We start from the raw sequence: 18,263 nt of genomic DNA, 5'->3' as shown, positions 1-18,263 counted from the left end.
CCAGTTGCGGCCTTATTGGACCGGGAGGCTCTTCTCATGGTTACTCATGCCCTTGTCACCTCAAGACTGGACTACTGTAATGCGCTCTACATGGGGCTACCCTTGAAGAGCGTTCAGAGGCTGCAGTTGGTTCAGAATGCAGCCGTGAGAGCGATTATGGGTGCACCAAGTTACACCCACGTGTCACCTATCCTCCGCGAGGTGCACTGGCTTCCTGTGGGTCTCCAGACACAATTCAAGGTGTTGGTTGTCACCTTTAAAGCCCTTCATGGCTTAGGACCAGGTTACTTACAGGACTGCATATTGCCGCATAGTTCCCAGAGACTGGTGAGGTCCCACAGATTGGGCCTCCTTCAGGTCCCGTTGGCCAGACAATGTCGGCCTGCGGGCCCTCGGGGAAGGGCCTTTTCTGTGGTGGCTCCAACGTGGTGGAATCAACTTCCCCCCGAGATTCAAACTACTCCCACCTTGCCAGCCTTCAAGAAAGCTATTAAAACTCTCCTGTTCCGGCAGGCCTGGGGTTGATGTCCCCGGGGGGGGGGCGGGATTCGATTGGGACATGCTGTGTGAATGTATTCATTTTTAATTGTTATACTTGTTTTAATTTTGTACGCCGCCCTGAGTCCCTAGGGATTGGGCGGCATATAAATTTTACTAATAAATAAATGTCAGAGGAGGGAGATCTCTACTGATTAGGGGCCTCAAACCCTTTGTCCATGGACAGGGACTGGTCCATGGCCTGTAGGGTACTGGGCTGTGCAAGGGGTGGGTGAATGCATGAAACTCCATTTGCACAAGCGGCAGGTGGGCATGTGAAACCAGCCCCTCTCCCCATTGCTGCCACACTACTGCCAGTCTATGGTGCTTGCCCCCTGATTGATCAGCAGGTACCATCGGAAGTTCCCTGGAAAACCGGGTGGGTAGCCAGAGGGTGCTACCACAAAGGGACATGATCACTGACCCTGTTGTACTTATTGTACCTTCCAGGAGGACCCTTGGTAGGGAGAGCCGAATGTCGCACCCTGCGAGGCCTACTTATGTGACCTGTGGGCCCCATGCTGTTGCTCTGCCGCCATAGCTGCTGCTCCTTGCTACTCCGTGGTGATGACATCATCCTAAAGCACCTCACCGGGCCGTGGCTGGTGACGTCATCCACAAGCGCCTCGTTGGGCCAACAAACGGCGCTGCGCTAGGCTGGCAGCTTGAAGGAGAACGTGTGCTGTCTTGCTGCTTTTGACACACGGATGGAGGCAGCCACCACAGGGACTGCAAACAGAGGCTGACTGGCTGGTGACTAAAGCTGGAACAGCAGTTTGGTGACAGCTGGTGGAGGGAGGGGCTAGGGGCTGGACGGACGGTTCAATTTCTATCTGCCCGGATGGTGGCTTGTTGGGCCAGGGGAGGGTGGGGCAGGCTAAGGGTGGGGCGTGTGTACTGTATGTAAGGCACTGGGAGCAAGTCACTCCCAGTGCTGACTTTGTTTCCATTTAGCACAATTAAAAGCAATTGGTGGTCTAGCATTCCTGTTTCCTGGCTTTCTTGGAGCTCAATAGGACGTCTTGGCAGGATGGGGACCACTGCTCTAGATCGCCATTATATCTTTCAAGTACATTTGCCTTTACTATACTAAGTGCTTATCTTGTTTGTTTCCATAGTTTGACCATTAGTGCATATAGACAATGAAGGCCATAAAATGAGCATATATTCTATTGTTCAATGAATGGTTTAAGAGTCCCCATTTCAGCAGCTCTCCTTTCTGACATCTTTACTTCAAACAGGGTTTTCATTTCTGCCACCCAAGAATTCAGTTTAGAACTCCCCAAAGCAAACTCATTACATTTTGGCCAAATATATTTTATTAATCCTTGTGAGATACAACCCATCTGATGCTGTCCATGCTTTTTATAAAGAACTCAAAGTGGCGAACATTTGATATTTATATAAAATATACACTAAATGTACCCAAAATTATGAAGACTCTACGTACAATAAAATTTATATTTTCAAGACTAAATCATCAAATATGGACTTTTTTTCTAGTAATTGGAGTGAAATCCATTATTACCTGAAATTCAATTTTTTTTCTGAAATTCAGAAATTCCATTACATTCTAATTCCATTGAATTAGAGCAGTGGTTCTCAACCTGTGGGTCGGGACCCCATTTGGGGTCAAATGACCATTTCACGGGGGTCGCCAAACCATGCTGTCCGCCATTTTTTTCCCTTTTCCCTAGCTGTCCTACTCCCTCTTATTGGTGGCCACACCCACTTGGGGGTCACCACAACATGGGGAACTGTATTATGGGGTCACGGCATTAGAAAGGTTGAGAATCACTGAATTAGAGTTTAGAGAACTATAGAGGGCCCCAGACAAAGGACAATGGTGTAAAAGTAGATATTTCATATGTAAGACATTAGTTATTAGAAAAAATACAAGCTGTAGAGATATTAATGAAACAGAGGTGTAGGGTGTAAAACATGAAACAAATGTGGAAATACTTTGTATTCAATTATGTTCCAATTTTTAACAAGCCATTATTGATACATTGGAAGTAATGTAATCTACAAAGGATATTCAACATAGATATTGATAATTTGAAATTTCAGGTTGAAATATGCCACTCAAAACAAGTTTATTTGCAGGAGAAGAAGCAGTTTTCAGGCTGCTACAAATTCAAATTAGAGGTAAGTTAAGACAATAGTGAGAAGTCCCAAACAGATGAGTGCTTTAATGAAGAAAGAAGGAACCAAAGTTACTTTAGAGTTGTAGAGGACTGCAGAGGCTGTGTCTTTGTAGCCTTGATAATTCTTTCTCTCTGGGTCAAGATGGCATTTCTGGCTCCCTCCCACTTCCCAGGACCGGTCAGACGGACCTGAGCAGCTGAACAAGTCCCAAAATATACTTCCCAGGCCAGCTTTGGATCAGTCAGAAGAAGACTCAGCAGCTTGGGCTTCACTCCTAATAGGGAAGCCAGTTCATCCATGTAATCAATATAGTGCACTATTAAGAAATTGTTGTGGCTTGCTGCATGCCTAAGAGCAAAAGGTAAATTAGCCTGTTGAAGACCAGATCATAGAATCATAAAATCATAGAATTATAGGGCTAGAAGAGCTCTTGGAAGTCTTCTAGTCCAACCCAATTCCTGCCTGAGATCCTGCTTCCTCTTCCTTTCCCCTCTACCAATTCACATCCAGATATTTAGAATTCTAGTTGAGCTGAGGTGGTGAGCAGTTTGTTCTACACATCAATTAACATGTTGAAGTCTTTGTTTTATATATGTTTCATCTTCCTTCTACTGTTAATGTAAATATTGCAAAATATCAAAGAGTTGTGATAGTAATACTAATACTTTATTGTCTATATTTTATCGTCTAGAAGTAGATCATTTATGAATTGTAAACTTCAGTTTTGTTCTCTAATGCTGGACTATGGCTGAAATAAAGAATTTACAATAGAACTTGAACACTTTTAATTTTAGGACATGTGACGCCTGCTTACTAATCTAATCTAATTACAGTCGCCTTTGATGAGATGGACAGCTATATAAATTTTATTAATAAATAAAATAAAAATCTAATCTAACCTAATCCAATCTATATCTCATCCCTTTCTGCAAGCAGTATAAAATTTATAAAATATAAATATAAACGTATAAAATAAGTTTAATATGTAGCTTTACTAAGTTTGCATCCTATGGGTGAATTTATTATTGAAATTCTATAATTTATTCACACAAGCATTTTATATACAAGGCCAGAATATTTTCAGTTCCAACATTCTAGAGAAATAAGCACATTATATGTCATAATTGATTTCCTACCGTTTTTCATTATACTGGATCTTTTTAGCAATATCAGCCATCATGTCATTATTTGAAGGTAACTTGTTTAGGCTTGAAAAATAATATCAGTTTAATCTTCTGGTGTCCCTTGTAGCTTGAGAAATGCAGAACAATTTGCAGACAGGCAATGCAGAAATACAGAACATACTGTATTGTGAACTGAATAGAGAAACTGAAGTAGATTGTCACTGTGTTCATTACGTGTACAGATATGTTGGAAATGAAAGTATTTCAATAAAGGGCAAAATGTTGTGGTTCTATAGCAAAACATTAGGAGAATTTTCTGAAGAAGGAACGTGGCTTCTCCTGACTCCCAGACAGAAACCAAAGTAGTAGGATGATGGATAAACACTAAAATTGGATTTTATCTAATGTTCTGTGGCCGTAGATGTTTGCAGATCAAATCTGATAGCCTTACCCACTATTAAGACAGCAATCCAATGCAGGCTTTCTGGGATATTCTGCCACTTAGAACAGTGATGGCTTGCTTCTGCGTAGGTATGACACAATGCATTCAGACATATTCCTTGGTAATTTAGAACCACTGCACTTAGCCTCCTGCTCGGAAACACCAGTTTTGTTTGAAAGATGAACTAGCTCAGTACTAGCTAATTAGCATGACATAGATTTTCTGCATATCTCAGCTTTCTGTTGAACAGAACTGGTTCAACACAATTGTTAGCTTTACTACTTCGGTGTAAACTATGCCTGAGATTATCATGGGCATAATCTGCACTAAAGCACTCCCGTTTAGCTCCCATCCATTTAAATCAGATGTCAATATACTTCCTGCAATCACATTCATTAATTTTATACTTTCTTACTCAAATATAAAAGTGTTCTGGCTTGAAAAAGTGAACTTATGTTTCTGTTCAGACAATAAATACCTCACACACAATACTATAATCTGAGAGTTTAATCCCTTTGATTCAAGAGAATTAAACAAAGCCAGTTATGCCAAGTCAGACCATTGGTTAATCATGTCTAGTCTATCTGCCTACTGGCAACTTTACAAGATCTCAGCCAGAAGTATTTTGCAGACCAACTACCCAATAGTTTGTTTTTTTTTACTTAATGCCAGGTGTGATTGGTCCTAGGGCCATTTGCAGTGCATCAGGGCTCAAATGATCTTATTTAAAATTGCAGAACAATTTTGGTAGAATTTCACTTGTATTCCACTTGCATACTGTAATTCTTCCTTGGTTACTGATTCTTATAAAATGATTCCCAAGTAACAAAATGAAATGTTATTATGAAAAATTCTCCCTTTGAAAAATGAACTATGCCTTTCTGTAGTACATAGAAGACATAGAACTAAGAAGAAATTTCCTTACAGTAAGAACAACCAACCAGTGGAACAGCTTGCATCCAGAAGTTGTGGGTGCTCCAACACTGGAGGCTTTTAAGAAGAACCATTTGTCTAAAATGGTATAGGTCTCCTGCTTGAGCAGGGGGGTGGATTAGAAGATCCCAAGGTCTCTTCCAACTCTGTTATTCTGTTATATGATCTAACATGAAAGCATTATAGGGATTTTTTTTTCAGAACATGGAAAACATTTCTATTAAAACAAGCCTTTGTCTTGGATTTCTATGGATATTTAATAACCTTTCCAATGGAGCCAGAATAATAACAAGTTCTGCCATCATAATCCTATGGAATTTATTATTATGGCTGGTTGCATAATCAGCCAGATATTTTTGTGCACCTATCAAGCTTTCCCAAGTACCTGGGACAGGCAAATGTTGTTGTGTAATAATATTAAAGACATCGTCGCAGAATATAAGCTATTCTAAACCAGCTGCCTTTTGCAACTGATTAATGATGATTTTGGCAATACCAATTGTGTTTAAGTGGTACTCCAAATGTTATGGCATTACACGCAAGGCACCTATTACTATTGGTACTATCTTTGCTTTCTTTTGTCATAGTTATTCTACTTCTATTTTCAGGTCTTCATATTTGTGAATTTCTCCAGTTCTTTCTCTTCTTTTCTGCTATCTCCAGGTACTGCAAAAAGTACTGTCCAGACTGTTTTGTCTTTCTTACCAACAATTGCAAAGTCTGGGGGGTTATATGGAAGTACTTGTCTGCTTGAATTGTAAAGTCCCACAGCACTTTAACTTCTTCATTTTTATTTTATGGCCCACCAGTTCTTGCTTACATGCAAATGATATTTCTTGCAGGTCTTCCAATGTACCATTGTTACTATTTTGTCATGCCATTTTTTGTGGTCAATCTGTGTGATCTTGCAGCATCTAACCAAGTGGCCCACTATTTCTTCAGCTTCTTTACTGAGGCAGCATTTGTTGTTTGTTGCTGTCTTCTCAATTCTGTCTTTGTATGGATTTGTTCATAAGGTTTGATCTTGTGCAGCCAGAATTAGCCTCTCTTAGCCAGTGGCAGATCATGTTGTCATCATCTCTGCCTGCTATTTTTTTTAATGTACTAGCCATGTAATACTTTACCTCGCCATGTCTCTTTTTTAGTCCTCATTTGGCCTTTCTGATAGTCCACTCTGGGATAATTCCAAGAAATTTCCTTGTTAGTCTCTTTGCTATATGGATATATTATGTTACACCAGGGGTGGGGAACTGTGGCCCTTTTATAACTTGTGGACTTCATCTCCCAGAATTCCTGAGCCAGCATGGCTTGCTCAGGAATTCTGGGAGTTGAAGTCCACAAGTCATAAAAAGACCATAGTTCCCTACCTCAGTGTTACACGAACAATATGTTGGTCATATGCAAACATTTAGTAGAGATGAAGACTACCTTCACGGATACACAAAGATATATTACATAGCTTTGTTGTTCTTATACAAAAGAGAGAGTTGATTATATTCATCAGTGTGGCAACCTTCAAATCAAGCAAAACGTCAATATTTTTTTTTAATTTTTTAGATTCTCTCTTACCCTTGAAGACTCTTGTGGCCCAGCGAACTTGGAGCTCAGATATAGGCATAGTGGCTCCTATAGGTTTGATGAGGCCAATCACAGCTAATGTGTGCTTTTCCAAGTGTGGTGGGAAGACATATTTATATAGTGAGAATTTATTTGTTTGAGTCCTGAGGATAGTATCCTGAGTGAAGGGAAAGGAGAAGTTGTATCCTGTAGCAAAAATTACCACATCAATATTTTCTTCTGTGCTACCATCTTCAAAGATCACACCTCTTTCAGTGAACTTCTTCACATGTGGTTTCATTACCACCCTGCCAGCAATTATAGCATTTGGTAGATCATCTCCTATAATTGGGGTCTTACTTAGGAACCTGCAAAATGAAGAAAAAACACACTGGCCATATTTTACTACCTTTAATGATCGTTTGAAAAAAAATGGGGGATAAGCAAACTACAGTAAATGATCATCATAGATGTTTTTCAACCAAACCAAGAAAGCACAGCCTTGGTAAAAGAAAAGCTCATTTATGTCAGAAGTGTAATTCAGTGTACAGTGATGTATTCTCTTTACCAGGGGTCTTCAAACTTGGCCCTTTTATGACTTGTGGACTTCAACTTTCAGAATTCCTCAGCCAGGCACTCTTTGAAGACTCCTGTTCTTTACCCATGTATTTATATCAAGTATACACAGTGGTGGGATTCAGCCAGTTCACACTACTTTAGCAGTAGCTAATTTTTTGTTGCCCAGGCCCAGAATGGACTTCCGGAAGCAGCATCCACACAGAGAACCGGTTTTCACATATCTGAATCCCACCACTGAGTATACAATATATATTTTTACTGGCTTTGCATTTTTATAACAGTTTGGTCTGATTGTTTTCTTTTTTATATTCTTGTTCACATCTTTTTTGTATGTAATGCCACATTTTTGGAATATATTTTACTGCAAAATAATTAAATGGCAGGTACAAAAATGGCAGAAAATGGAGCTTTAGTCTAGAAACTCTGGAAGTGCATTTTTCTCAGGGCACCTTTGGACAATATCACCTTTATTTTCACAGCCACCATAGCTAGAATCAGAAGAGCTGAAAATGTCAGATTAGTTTCTATGCAGGCTTTCAGCTTTTTTATAAAAAGTATATAAAGTAAAAAAAAAATTATAAATGAAAAAAAGTCACAAGATACAGAAGTAGGTACAGAAACCAGAATGTCAGGTTTCATTTTTAAAAAAATGTTTCTAATCTTTGAGGCTCTAACTAAATATTTAAATATATGTAGGAAAGAGGACATTGCGTATGCTACAGGGGCTGCAGAATATTTCCAAGATTCAGAGCTGAGACTAGTACTTTCTCCATTTTTATGTTGCTCCTAAAATGGGGTTAATATTCACTTTAATGTTAAATTTAAATTTACTGACAAAGAATTAAAGGGAGACTAGTATAGCTATTTTGAACTATTTAGCTCTCATCAGCTCCCTTTAATTCTTTGTTGGTAAATTTAAATTTAACACACAAATAGTCTGTCGCAGAAGTGACTGTCTGTGAAGGCTCCTAGATTGGGGCTGAAAGGTAAAAGCAGAAGCAGTATGCTCCGTCCCATATTTGGGGTAGACCAGGTTGCCCTTCTAGACCAGTCTCACCGGAAAACACTTATTCACTTTAATATGTATATTTCATGTCTTCCTAAGTGTCAGAGTATGGAGAAATTTCACCCTTACCTGTGCTGGGGTTTTACACCATAGTTCTCATGGTTAAATTTCATATTCAGTTTCTTCTCTCCCCATTGGTTTATCAGCACCACAGGAAGTTTATGGAAAAGGAGATTTTTGAAACGTGTAAAATGCACTACATCAAAAGGATATCCACCATCAGAGACTCGATTCACCACCCAAGCACCAGTTCTAGTACTCAGAAAGACCTGGGGGAGGGGAAAGAGAAATCAGCACTAACTCTTTCCCCAGCCTTGTAATGTAATGCAAAAAGTAAACTTTTATGTCATAACATAAACCTAGCAAACAAAATGGAGTCTGAACCCCTTTCCCACATCTTTTGGATATGGCCAAGGTCATAACCAGTTCTTCTCTCTGCCTAATCCCATCAGAACCAAAATGACTCTCCCTGTCTCTGACAAAGGCCTCTGCAATCCCATCTAGACCAAGAATAATAGCCTCCTCCCATGCTCACACCACGTTCCAAGGGCAAACCCTTTTCAAGGAACTTGCAACCTAGAGAAACCCCAAATTTCCATCTCCTTCATAATTAACTTCCTCAGGCTTTGCTGCCCTTTTGAAAGGCCCATTCTGCCTACAATAAAAGTAATCCCAAGTACACCAACAAAGTCTAGCTTCCCCAAACTAGCCAGCAAATCAGATCCCTGAGATTTCTTGCAGCCCTCAATCTCTAAAAATCTTTGCTTTTCAGGGTTCAGGATTCTTCTTTCTTTTAAAGTAGGTACACTAATGATCACTGCAATGAACATGGTTCTTCTCTTCAGTGTTGTGCTCCTTACTTTGGCAAAAATTAAAACAAAAACCCACAACAGCCCATTCCTCCTTCCATTGAGTTACAAGGGACAGTGAGTTCCAATATATTTTTCCTGAGAGTGAAAAGTACAGCAAAAAAAAAAAAGAGATAGAGAAGAATAATGAGTTCCTTCTCTTATTTTCAACCTTTGATGTTCCTCTTCTACCTGGTTTCCAAGCCACAAGGACTATCTTTCAGTAAGGAAAGCATATTTAATGAAAAGTATTGCAAAGCCCTCCAGTCTTACTGACAAAAGGTCAACTGTTCACAGATATTACTAATAATTTAATTATTTAATGAATAATTTAATAATGCATTCACATGTATTACTAATTGATTGAGTTAGTCTCTGAAATGCTATTCCCCCACAAGCAACAAATGCATCCCAATAGTATTTGAGCTCAAAACTTGCTATTATCATCAGATTCAAAACAAAACTTGTTTAAATACACTATACCTGCTTTGTGATATGGCTGAGGTCAACAGCAATCTCTACTCCAGAATTTCCCAAGCCTACGATGAGGATTTGTTGGTCTTGGTATTTTTCAGAATTCTTATATGCCCAGCTGTGAATAATTTTCCCCTTAAATTTCTCAAAACCTGAAAAAAAATAGTGAGTCTTTTTTGCAATGCTGAGCAAAGCATATCTTTATTGGAAGACTGAAAAAATTATCAGTATAGATGCTGGATTTAAGATGAATTGTCATGGTTTGTACGCCGCCCTGAGTCCTTTGGGATTGGGCGGCATATAAATAAATAAAATAAATAAATAAATAAATGGTTAGATGATTAAATTACTATTAATGTCACATTACTATCTGAGAAGTCCCATTTTTGATACCTGTTCATACAATTGTCAGAAATGACCCAAAATATTGGACATAATTATGATGACTCTTGCAGCATTTAAATAATAACCAGGGATTAGTGATAGTTAGCTGCAGTTTCAAGGTTGGGATGAGAAATAACACTAAAGCCCAACTCTTTGCATTCTTATTATTAGTATACGATGTTAGTAAGAGCACTCTGTCTAGGTTGTAGTAATTTGGATTCAGAAACCCTAAATAATATATACTAAATATAATCTCTTTCTCTCTCCCTTTCTCTCATGGCCCTAGACCTGCTGCCAAAAATTAGCACTCTAACTGAAACGCCTTACTAAATATCACAAAGACTGAACTGGCTTACAAGAAAGCCAATATTGCTGTGTGGATGAAAGGCCCTAACCTCTATAGAAAAAAAATGTAGTTTTTTAAAAAAAATATGATATGGGCTCAAGATTAATTAGACATATTGATAAGAAAACAAGAAAGCTAATGACCATGAATTATGCTTTTCACTCAAGAAGTGATATTGGCAAGCTTGTAAAGGTTTACGTTACAACACAAAAGACTAATGGGCACACAGCCAGCACCTCAACAACTCAGGATGTTATGAAACAGCCAAACAATCCGCAGATAATAACTCCAACACAGTCAACCAACCCACCTACAGCAACTAAGCCAGCACTCCACACCCACCCACCAATATTTATAGAGAGATGGCAGCTCCAATCACACTTTGCTCGCACAAGCATGAAGCCGAAGACCCCAGCCTGAAGATGACGAGTGGGACCTCATCAAAATGTCGCCAAGATACTCTCAATCTTACATGGGAAAAGACCCGAATATGCCAAGACCTGCATGTATGTATGTATGTATGTATGTATGTATGTATGTATGTATGTATATATGTATGTATACACTGAATAAAAATCAGAAAAACCAAATCAGGAAAACAAAACAAAACTCTGTGAATATGTCTAGGAAGTCACCAGGTGTTGAACTCAATTTAAAAGAGATCTGAGTTTACTCCCAATGAATAATGGAATGAAAAGTATTATTGTTTTGCAAGTTCTGCTTGAATCAGCATTCTCAATTAGCTTATAAGAAAATCACAATTGCCTACCTAGAAATAAATCCAGAGGAAAATAAGGTTGTACATAGAGGCCTGTGCAAATTAAAACAGCATCAAAGACAGCCAATTCCTGCTTCCCATTCATTTCTGTTACAATTACCCACTGTCCAGTGATGGGGAAATCTCTGTGTTTCCTTAAATGGCAGACTTGAGCCTAAAGATAAAAGATATTTCTTTTTAGATTAAGCTTTATGATTTTTTTTTTAAAAAAAACACCCACAGTGATAAAAGAAGCATTTGAAGTAAAGATTTGATAGAGAACAAGGCTGATTCAGCATATCTAGAAATATACTTGCTTAATTCTCACTGTTGATATTCCTCTTTGGACTTCATCAGTTCCAGAATAGAAAATATTTTTATGCACATACTCAAATGGAGCATGGAACCAGGTGTCCCTTAGGAATCAAGCATATGAATGTTTGAGTGATCTAATAAACAAAAAACTGAAAGTCTCTCATATCTGCTACAAGGTCTCTCGATGACTCCTGAATGATCTGTAACTTTTAGCCTGCTTGATCAAATCTGTTGCCTTGCACATATTTATAGTGATTCAATGGTTCTTAAACTGGGGATTAATTACCCCAAGGGTTTAATATGAGCATATCCTGGGGATAATGAAACAGTTTGTAAAAACTTGTTTGTGATCTAGTCTGAGATGCTTATATAAAACAACAAAGGCTGAGTTAGTTTTGCTTTTTAACAAATGACGTTATTCAGACCAGGAAAAGGATAATTTGGTCAAAAAATTTAAGAACCCCTTCTAGAAGCACTATGATGATGGTTTGAACTGTTATTTACTTGTTAATTATTAATTATAAACAATTACAAATGACTTTGTGTAATAAGTTTACAGTTAATAGAAAACTCTAGATACAGATGATTGTAGGTTCAGTCTTTTTTTCTTAAAAATACCAAAATCTGGGTTAGGATGAGACAGAATTATCCAAGATTCTGGATAGCAGGAGCTTGTTCAGATAGAAACCATTACCTGACATATTCCCAAGTTCTCAGAGAGTTAAGAAAAGTTTTTTTTACTATATTCCTATCTTTCTTTTTCTTTCTTTCTTTCTTTTTTCTTTTTTCTTCTTTTCTGAAATTTCTGTTCTTTCTTTTTACTTTTGTAACATTTTATTGTTGTAATTATAATCTTTAATAAATTTCTAGTAAAAAGGCAAAGTTCTAAGAGAGTTATAGGCAGCAACATAATGAAGAATGCTGTTTTATTGTCTTGTGGGGAAGGGTAATTGGGTTAATGCTCATAAAAACCAATTCTTAGAAATGATATTTTTCTTGAGTTTTATCTTCTGAACTTTCACCATTATACTTTGCTAAGACCATTTTATAAGACATAGCTGTTTGAAGGACTCTTATAGGACTCTTTATAGTTACCACTGCATTTTGCATCCTGCAACTACATTTACTGCCAAGATATCCACTCATTCTCCCAGCAAAATCTTGATTCTCAGTTTCTTACCTTGAAATGTATGTACTTAAGCAAATCAAACTGCTTTGCATACATCCAAAAGTACTCCATCATTTTACTATGATGCATGAAGTTTGAGTATTCCTCAGGAGTAGGAAAATCACTAAAACTCATCAACTCCTTTGAACTATTTGTAGTCAATGATTTGTAAATGCTGCTGTGACCTTCAGTGACATGTTCCTGCAAGAAATTTGTCATATTAATAAGATGGGTTTTACAGACAAGATTTTCTGGATATTTATCTTGAAGGCAGATTAATATGGCCATGGCCTAAATCAGTGGTAGTGAACCTATGGCATGCGTGCCAGTGGCGGCACTCAGAGCCTTATCTGTGGGCACACGTGCCATTGCCCCAGCCCCGCCTCCCCCCCTGCCCCCCTCCTCACCAGCAGTCCCCCTTGAGGAGAATCGCCCCCGAGTGCGGCCCCATGAAGCAGCATAGCCAACGTCATGGCAGCTAGGCAGCGGGGACAAGACTCCACCCTCATGCCCCATTGCGCGTAATTGATGCCGCGGGGCGTGGGCAGAGGGCATGGCCACCATGGCGCTGTTGGGCCACCTGGGTGATCTGCAGCAGGCTGTGGAGGTGAGTGGCCTTGTGGGCAGGCACGGTGGGGACGGAGTGAGGTTGGGATGGAGGTGGGGTGGGGGAGGAGCAGGGCAGGATGGGGGGCAGTGGCGGTTTTTGGGCACTCGGTCTCTAAAAGGTTCGCCATCACTGGCCTAAATTGTTGGCTATGAATCCTCGCTATGATTTCTTGTCTTATTTATGTTTGTTTTCAAGTCCCAATATTACTTTGAAAACACAACTGACCATATACCATATTGGAAATGAAAAAATAGCACAACACATCAAATTCCAATGTATTTAACTATTAACTATTTATTTAACCATGGTCAATGATCAGAACAGTAAAAAAGAAAAATTCATGAACAATGACTGAACACAGCTAAGACAGTGTCTTAGACATATGAACAGTCATATCAAACCTAAATATTTAGACTTAGAACTACATGCCTGCACACAGACATAGAAGCACATATGCATTACTATATACCTAAAATAGTTGCATTTTGGCATAAACTGAGAAGCAAAACCCAGCATATTGTCTCTGTGCCCATCTGTTGGTCAAAAAGACAGAGTATGGCTGGCTATTTCTAGAGCACTTCAGATTTACGAAAAAGGAAACATCTGTTCATATAGCATTGTGTTAATTTGAAATAATCCAAAGAGGCTGCTGAAAGTCTGTTTATTTAAAATATAGAATCAGAAGATTTGGGGCACAAAAGTTCTCTTTAAATATAATAGTTAAAAATGTGCACAATCTGAATACAAATATTTAAATAGTCAAAAGCTCCCCAGCTATATACAAATCTTACATCAATTATTACTTTTCATCTTATTGATATTGCACCGATGATCAAATGGTAGCTCAGTTATCTCATATTTGGATATTACAAGACAGGTAGTTGTTTTTTTATTTACTATCTACCTATTTCTCTTCTCTCCCATCCATATAACTAGTAGTTAATCAACTAGGTATCTCTTGACAGATAAACAGGGAAATGTCACCCTAATCAGCAGAGTCCAAAGTAGGAGATTCTTGAAGAAAATGTTCTTTGCTGAGAGAAAAAGAAATACTTGGTTGTTGAGGACAACAAAAAAGAAGTATTCTAGTGAGACTAGTAGATAGGGTGGTTACAGAACAGTCAATATTGCCTATGAGAAAACATACCTGGAATCTCCATAGCCCTCCTATATCTTCACTTCTCTCAAAACAGGTTGGCTGAAGACCCTCATCCAAACAGCATTTAATGGCTGTAAGGCCACTCGCCCCAGCCCCGAGGATAGCTACTCTTTTGGCCATTCTGTTCTGCAACAAGGAAGAACAAGCTATTCTTCTCCCACAGATTTTTACAAGCAATATAAATTTGACCAAATCAAATCAATATGCAGCAAACAACACATAACCACAGCCTGTCCAACTAATATTTGTGGTACAAATAGGCAAAGTAGATTACAGTTGTACTCCCACCAGTGAAAGTCTGGAAAAATCGTGCAGGATTCTGTAGTTTATTTTTAATCAGTTAACACACTTGGAAAATTCTTCATTTTAATTTAGGAGGCAGCAGTGGCACATCCGTGTCGCTCTGTAAAAATATAAATTCAGTCTATTTTTAAGTCAGCCTAACGTTTTGCTGCCATGTTTGTCATATCCTCCACTTAAAATCACAACTGAGAAAAGAATTCCATTGTTAAGTAAGACAGTTGTTAAGTAAGTCACACCCAATTTTACAACTTTTCACCATGATTATTAAGCAAATCACTGGTTGTTAAGTTAATAACACAGTTCTTAAGTGAATCTGGCTTCTTCCATTGACTTTCCTGTTGGAAACTGGCTGGGAAGGTCGCAAACAGTGATCACATGACCCCAGGACACTGCATCTGTCATAAATACATTCCTATTGCCAAGTGTCCGAATTTTGATCACATGATGTACGGAGGCTGCAACATTTGTAAGTGCGAGTACCAGTTATAAGTCCATTTTTCTAGTGCTGTTGTAAGTTCAAACAGCCACTAAATGAATGGTTCACAACTCAAGGCTACATACATATATTGGTCTTTTCCCCTACGGTTTCTACAGTCTCCAAACAAGCAGATGGAGCAAATCAATTATCTTCCTTCAGCTTCTTCTTTTAATTCAATAAGACCCCCCTCTTAGAAAGATTCAAATAAGTTTTTCAAATTACAACTTCAAATGAAAAGGCAATAAGGAATAGCCAGAAGTTTGTCCCAATAGTTATTAGAAATAAACAATAACTATGGTTTTTAGTATCCACTGTAAAACGCAAATCCTTGGTATTTTTTCACCTAATGTATTCTGTTAGTATGAGCATAATTTGGTTAAAAATTCCTTGCCCACATTTTCAAATTGCAACAATTGCCTTAAGAAGTAGAAAAATCTTCTCATGTATTTATCTTTCACTTATCTCAAGTGAGATGTATCAGACTGGTATTGCTTGAAATTTGATAAATAGGACCAATGCTCTGTTTTTATAAACTTTTTCCATAATAGAAAAAAATCCAATTCTTGTTTCTGTGATCTTTGTCTCCCCTTCATATTCATAACCTGTTTATATGGTGTGGTTCATTTCCTCCAATTCTTTAGTGAGACTTTTTGGCATAGACTCAGAGCTCTACTATACTTAACTTCAAGTCTCTGGGACAAACAGAATGTTGAATTGTTACCCTTGCTTTGCAACTGCTCCCAACTGGTCCTTCCTATGTTGCTTTTCTCCTTCCAAACAACAGTTGCTGTTTTTTTAAGTGAGAGAAACCAATCACAAATATAACCCTTATAATTTAGTCCTCAGTTTCTGAAAGCTTACTTATATGGAATATAGATGTAACACAGGAATTCTCTGGGCTGATAGAAAAGGTATAAGAATGTGACTTTGGATAATACAAGTACAAACACAGGATGGAATGGTCAAAGGTGCTTTTAACCTGGATTGATAGGCTTTAGTATCCAGCCAACTGATTCTGTGTATTCCTCCCAGAAGCAAAATCAAACCAATTCAGCAACTTGCTGGTACCCCCAATACCATTAGGCTATTTTGCCCTCCCCCCCAGCTCCTACATCTCAATTTCTGCATGCAGAAAAATAGTTTTATAAACAATCCAAGTCCACGGTTACTTTAGGTGAGACACCAGTGACCAGTGCAGGGAATCCCAAAGAATCCCTGCAAACCAAGGATCCAATTTCCTTAGGTCTCATGCTGCTTACTATTATTCACTGACTTTATTATTGCTGTTCCTATTTTTCATTGGCTTCTAGGCAGCTTTAGGGGATTGGTTTCTAAAAGGTTTGTACGTTAGTTTATATTTTTTCATATTATCTTTGTACTGTTGTTATATATGATTATTCCTTTTATAATAATAAGCTTTAATTGATTGTCCATTTCCCAGAGAACTCCTAGTTCAAATACAATAAAAATAATATAGATCACAAAGGATAGGAAGGCATCATGGAGCAGGAAGACATATAACTTCTCTAAAATAAGTAAGATAGAGTGAGGGAATACAGCAGCCATGCAAAACACACAACCATACATACATGCAGTGACAGAAGGAGTCTCCAGCAGCTCAGTTGGTTTTCCACAAGAAGAATGAACCAGTCAGAAGAAATCCAAGGATTTTTTATAATTCGCATTTATGAAGAAAGAGGCCAAGAGCTTCAGAACCTGCTGTAAATAGGATGAGTCAGCATATGTTTTTGGCTCTTCCAAGTTGCGACAGAAATGAAAATCCCCTGCAAAGTTGTGTGTTCATTATGTTTATTTTGTAGTGTCTGCTTACATAATGCTTTGGGAACAGAGATAACTAGTTTCCATTCTTCTTCTTTCCCACCCTATTCTTTTGTTCCTTTTATAACTAAATCCAATTGTTTATACATACTGTCCTGTTACTAAAAATGAGACTATATTAATATTATTGTCCCCAATAATAGTGGGGAAAGAGTACAAAAAGCATGTGCATCAGCCATTCCACTGATGCTTCTAATAGGGATTGGGGACAGCTTTTATGGTGAACATTCAAGATTGTGTTACTAACTTAACAACTGTAGTGAGAACAATTAACCAGTGGAATGGCTTGCCTTCAGAAGTTGTGGTGCTCCATCACTGGAGGCTTTTAAAAAGAGACTGGACAGTCATTTGTCTGCAATGGTATAGGGTCTCCGGCTTTAGCAGGGGATTGGACTAGAAGACGTCCAAGGTCCCTTCCAACACTGTTATTCTGTGATTCATTTAACAACTGTAGCAAGAAAAATTGCAAAATGGGGCAAAACTCACTTAACTATCTTGCTTAGCACTAGAAATTTTGGGCTCATTTGTGTTCATAAGTCAAGGACTACTTGTATTTTAAAGAGATCACCTCCATGATTACATAGAACTGAAGGAAGACATTGTTTCCTTACCAAAGTATGCTCAAGATCCTGACCTTCTCTGAGAGTGAATAAGAAGGAAGGTGCTCAAAAGGATGATAATAGAGGCTTAAAAAGAAGTTGGAGCAAGAGCCAGGAGATTGTTTTCCCACAACAGATTAGAGACAGACTAGCAGTTTTGCTACACTAGTTCAGTAGAGGAAGGAGAAGTCATTCCCATGACAAAGAAGGAAGTGAAAATGTTAGAGGAAATGGGTATCAGCAAGCCTGGTAAAATGCATTTTTTCTTTAGAGAAAAAAACATACCTATTATTGTTCTGTTCGCAAAACATTAAAACAAACATGTGGATGGAGGTCCACCTCATTATTCACTAAACTTTCATCTGTGAAAGTTGAAACTTTTATTTATATGGATTATAACTCAATAATCACAATATTGCACTGAGGACATTCCAGTTCAAAAAACTGGAGATCTGCTATTTTTTTCCATCATATTAAATTGAAGGCCCAGTATGAATTAAAGTGCTTCTCCCAGCCAAAACTCCAAAAGTTTCTTTATTCAGTTGGATAGGTGGATCTAAAATAAAACTTTGAAATTATTTGTAATGAACTTGATCT

General features: G+C 38.2%; 1 protein-coding gene across 3 annotated transcripts; it reads right to left on the bottom strand.

The window, feature by feature from the left end:
• Window positions 1–1,603: 1,603 nt before the first annotated feature.
• LOC120318195 (flavin-containing monooxygenase 5-like) lies at window positions 1,604–16,955 on the bottom strand. Of its 3 annotated transcripts, XM_039365570.1 has the most exons (8): window positions 16,818–16,955; window positions 14,436–14,573; window positions 12,691–12,879; window positions 11,208–11,370; window positions 9,718–9,860; window positions 8,456–8,655; window positions 6,754–7,109; window positions 1,604–3,033 (listed from the first exon to the last, which is right to left on the bottom strand). In XM_039365570.1, the coding sequence occupies exons 1-8, from the start codon at window positions 16,911–16,913 to the stop codon at window positions 3,005–3,007; spliced, it is 1,314 nt and encodes a 437-aa protein (XP_039221504.1). In that variant the 5' UTR covers window positions 16,914–16,955; the 3' UTR covers window positions 1,604–3,004. The 3 variants fall into 3 exon arrangements, with proteins under 3 accessions (XP_039221504.1, XP_039221502.1, XP_039221503.1); XM_039365568.1 differs by lacking the exon at window positions 1,604–3,033 and having other exon boundaries at window positions 6,552–7,109; XM_039365569.1 differs by lacking the exons at window positions 1,604–3,033; window positions 16,818–16,955 and having other exon boundaries at window positions 6,552–7,109; window positions 14,436–14,710.
• Window positions 16,956–18,263: the final 1,308 nt, after the last annotated feature.

Source organism: Crotalus tigris, unplaced genomic scaffold, assembly GCF_016545835.1.
Source record: "Crotalus tigris isolate CLP2741 ecotype Arizona unplaced genomic scaffold, ASM1654583v1 scf7180000020128.343356, whole genome shotgun sequence".
Lineage (NCBI taxonomy): Eukaryota > Metazoa > Chordata > Lepidosauria > Squamata > Viperidae > Crotalus > Crotalus tigris.
This window is presented reverse-complemented; position numbering and strand designations above follow the sequence as displayed.

Coding starts and splice junctions, on each gene's coding strand:
- LOC120318195 (XM_039365568.1), bottom strand. CDS start 16,913: ATGCGAATTATAAAAAATCCTTGGATTTCTTCTGACTGGTTCATTCTT. Junction 12,880..14,435: donor GAGGGCTATGGAGATTCCAG/GTATGTTTTCTC, acceptor AATTTCTTGCAG/GAACATGTCACTGAAGGTCA. Junction 8,656..9,717: donor TCAGCCATATCACAAAGCAG/GTATAGTGTATT, acceptor CCCCTCCCCCAG/GTCTTTCTGAGTACTAGAAC.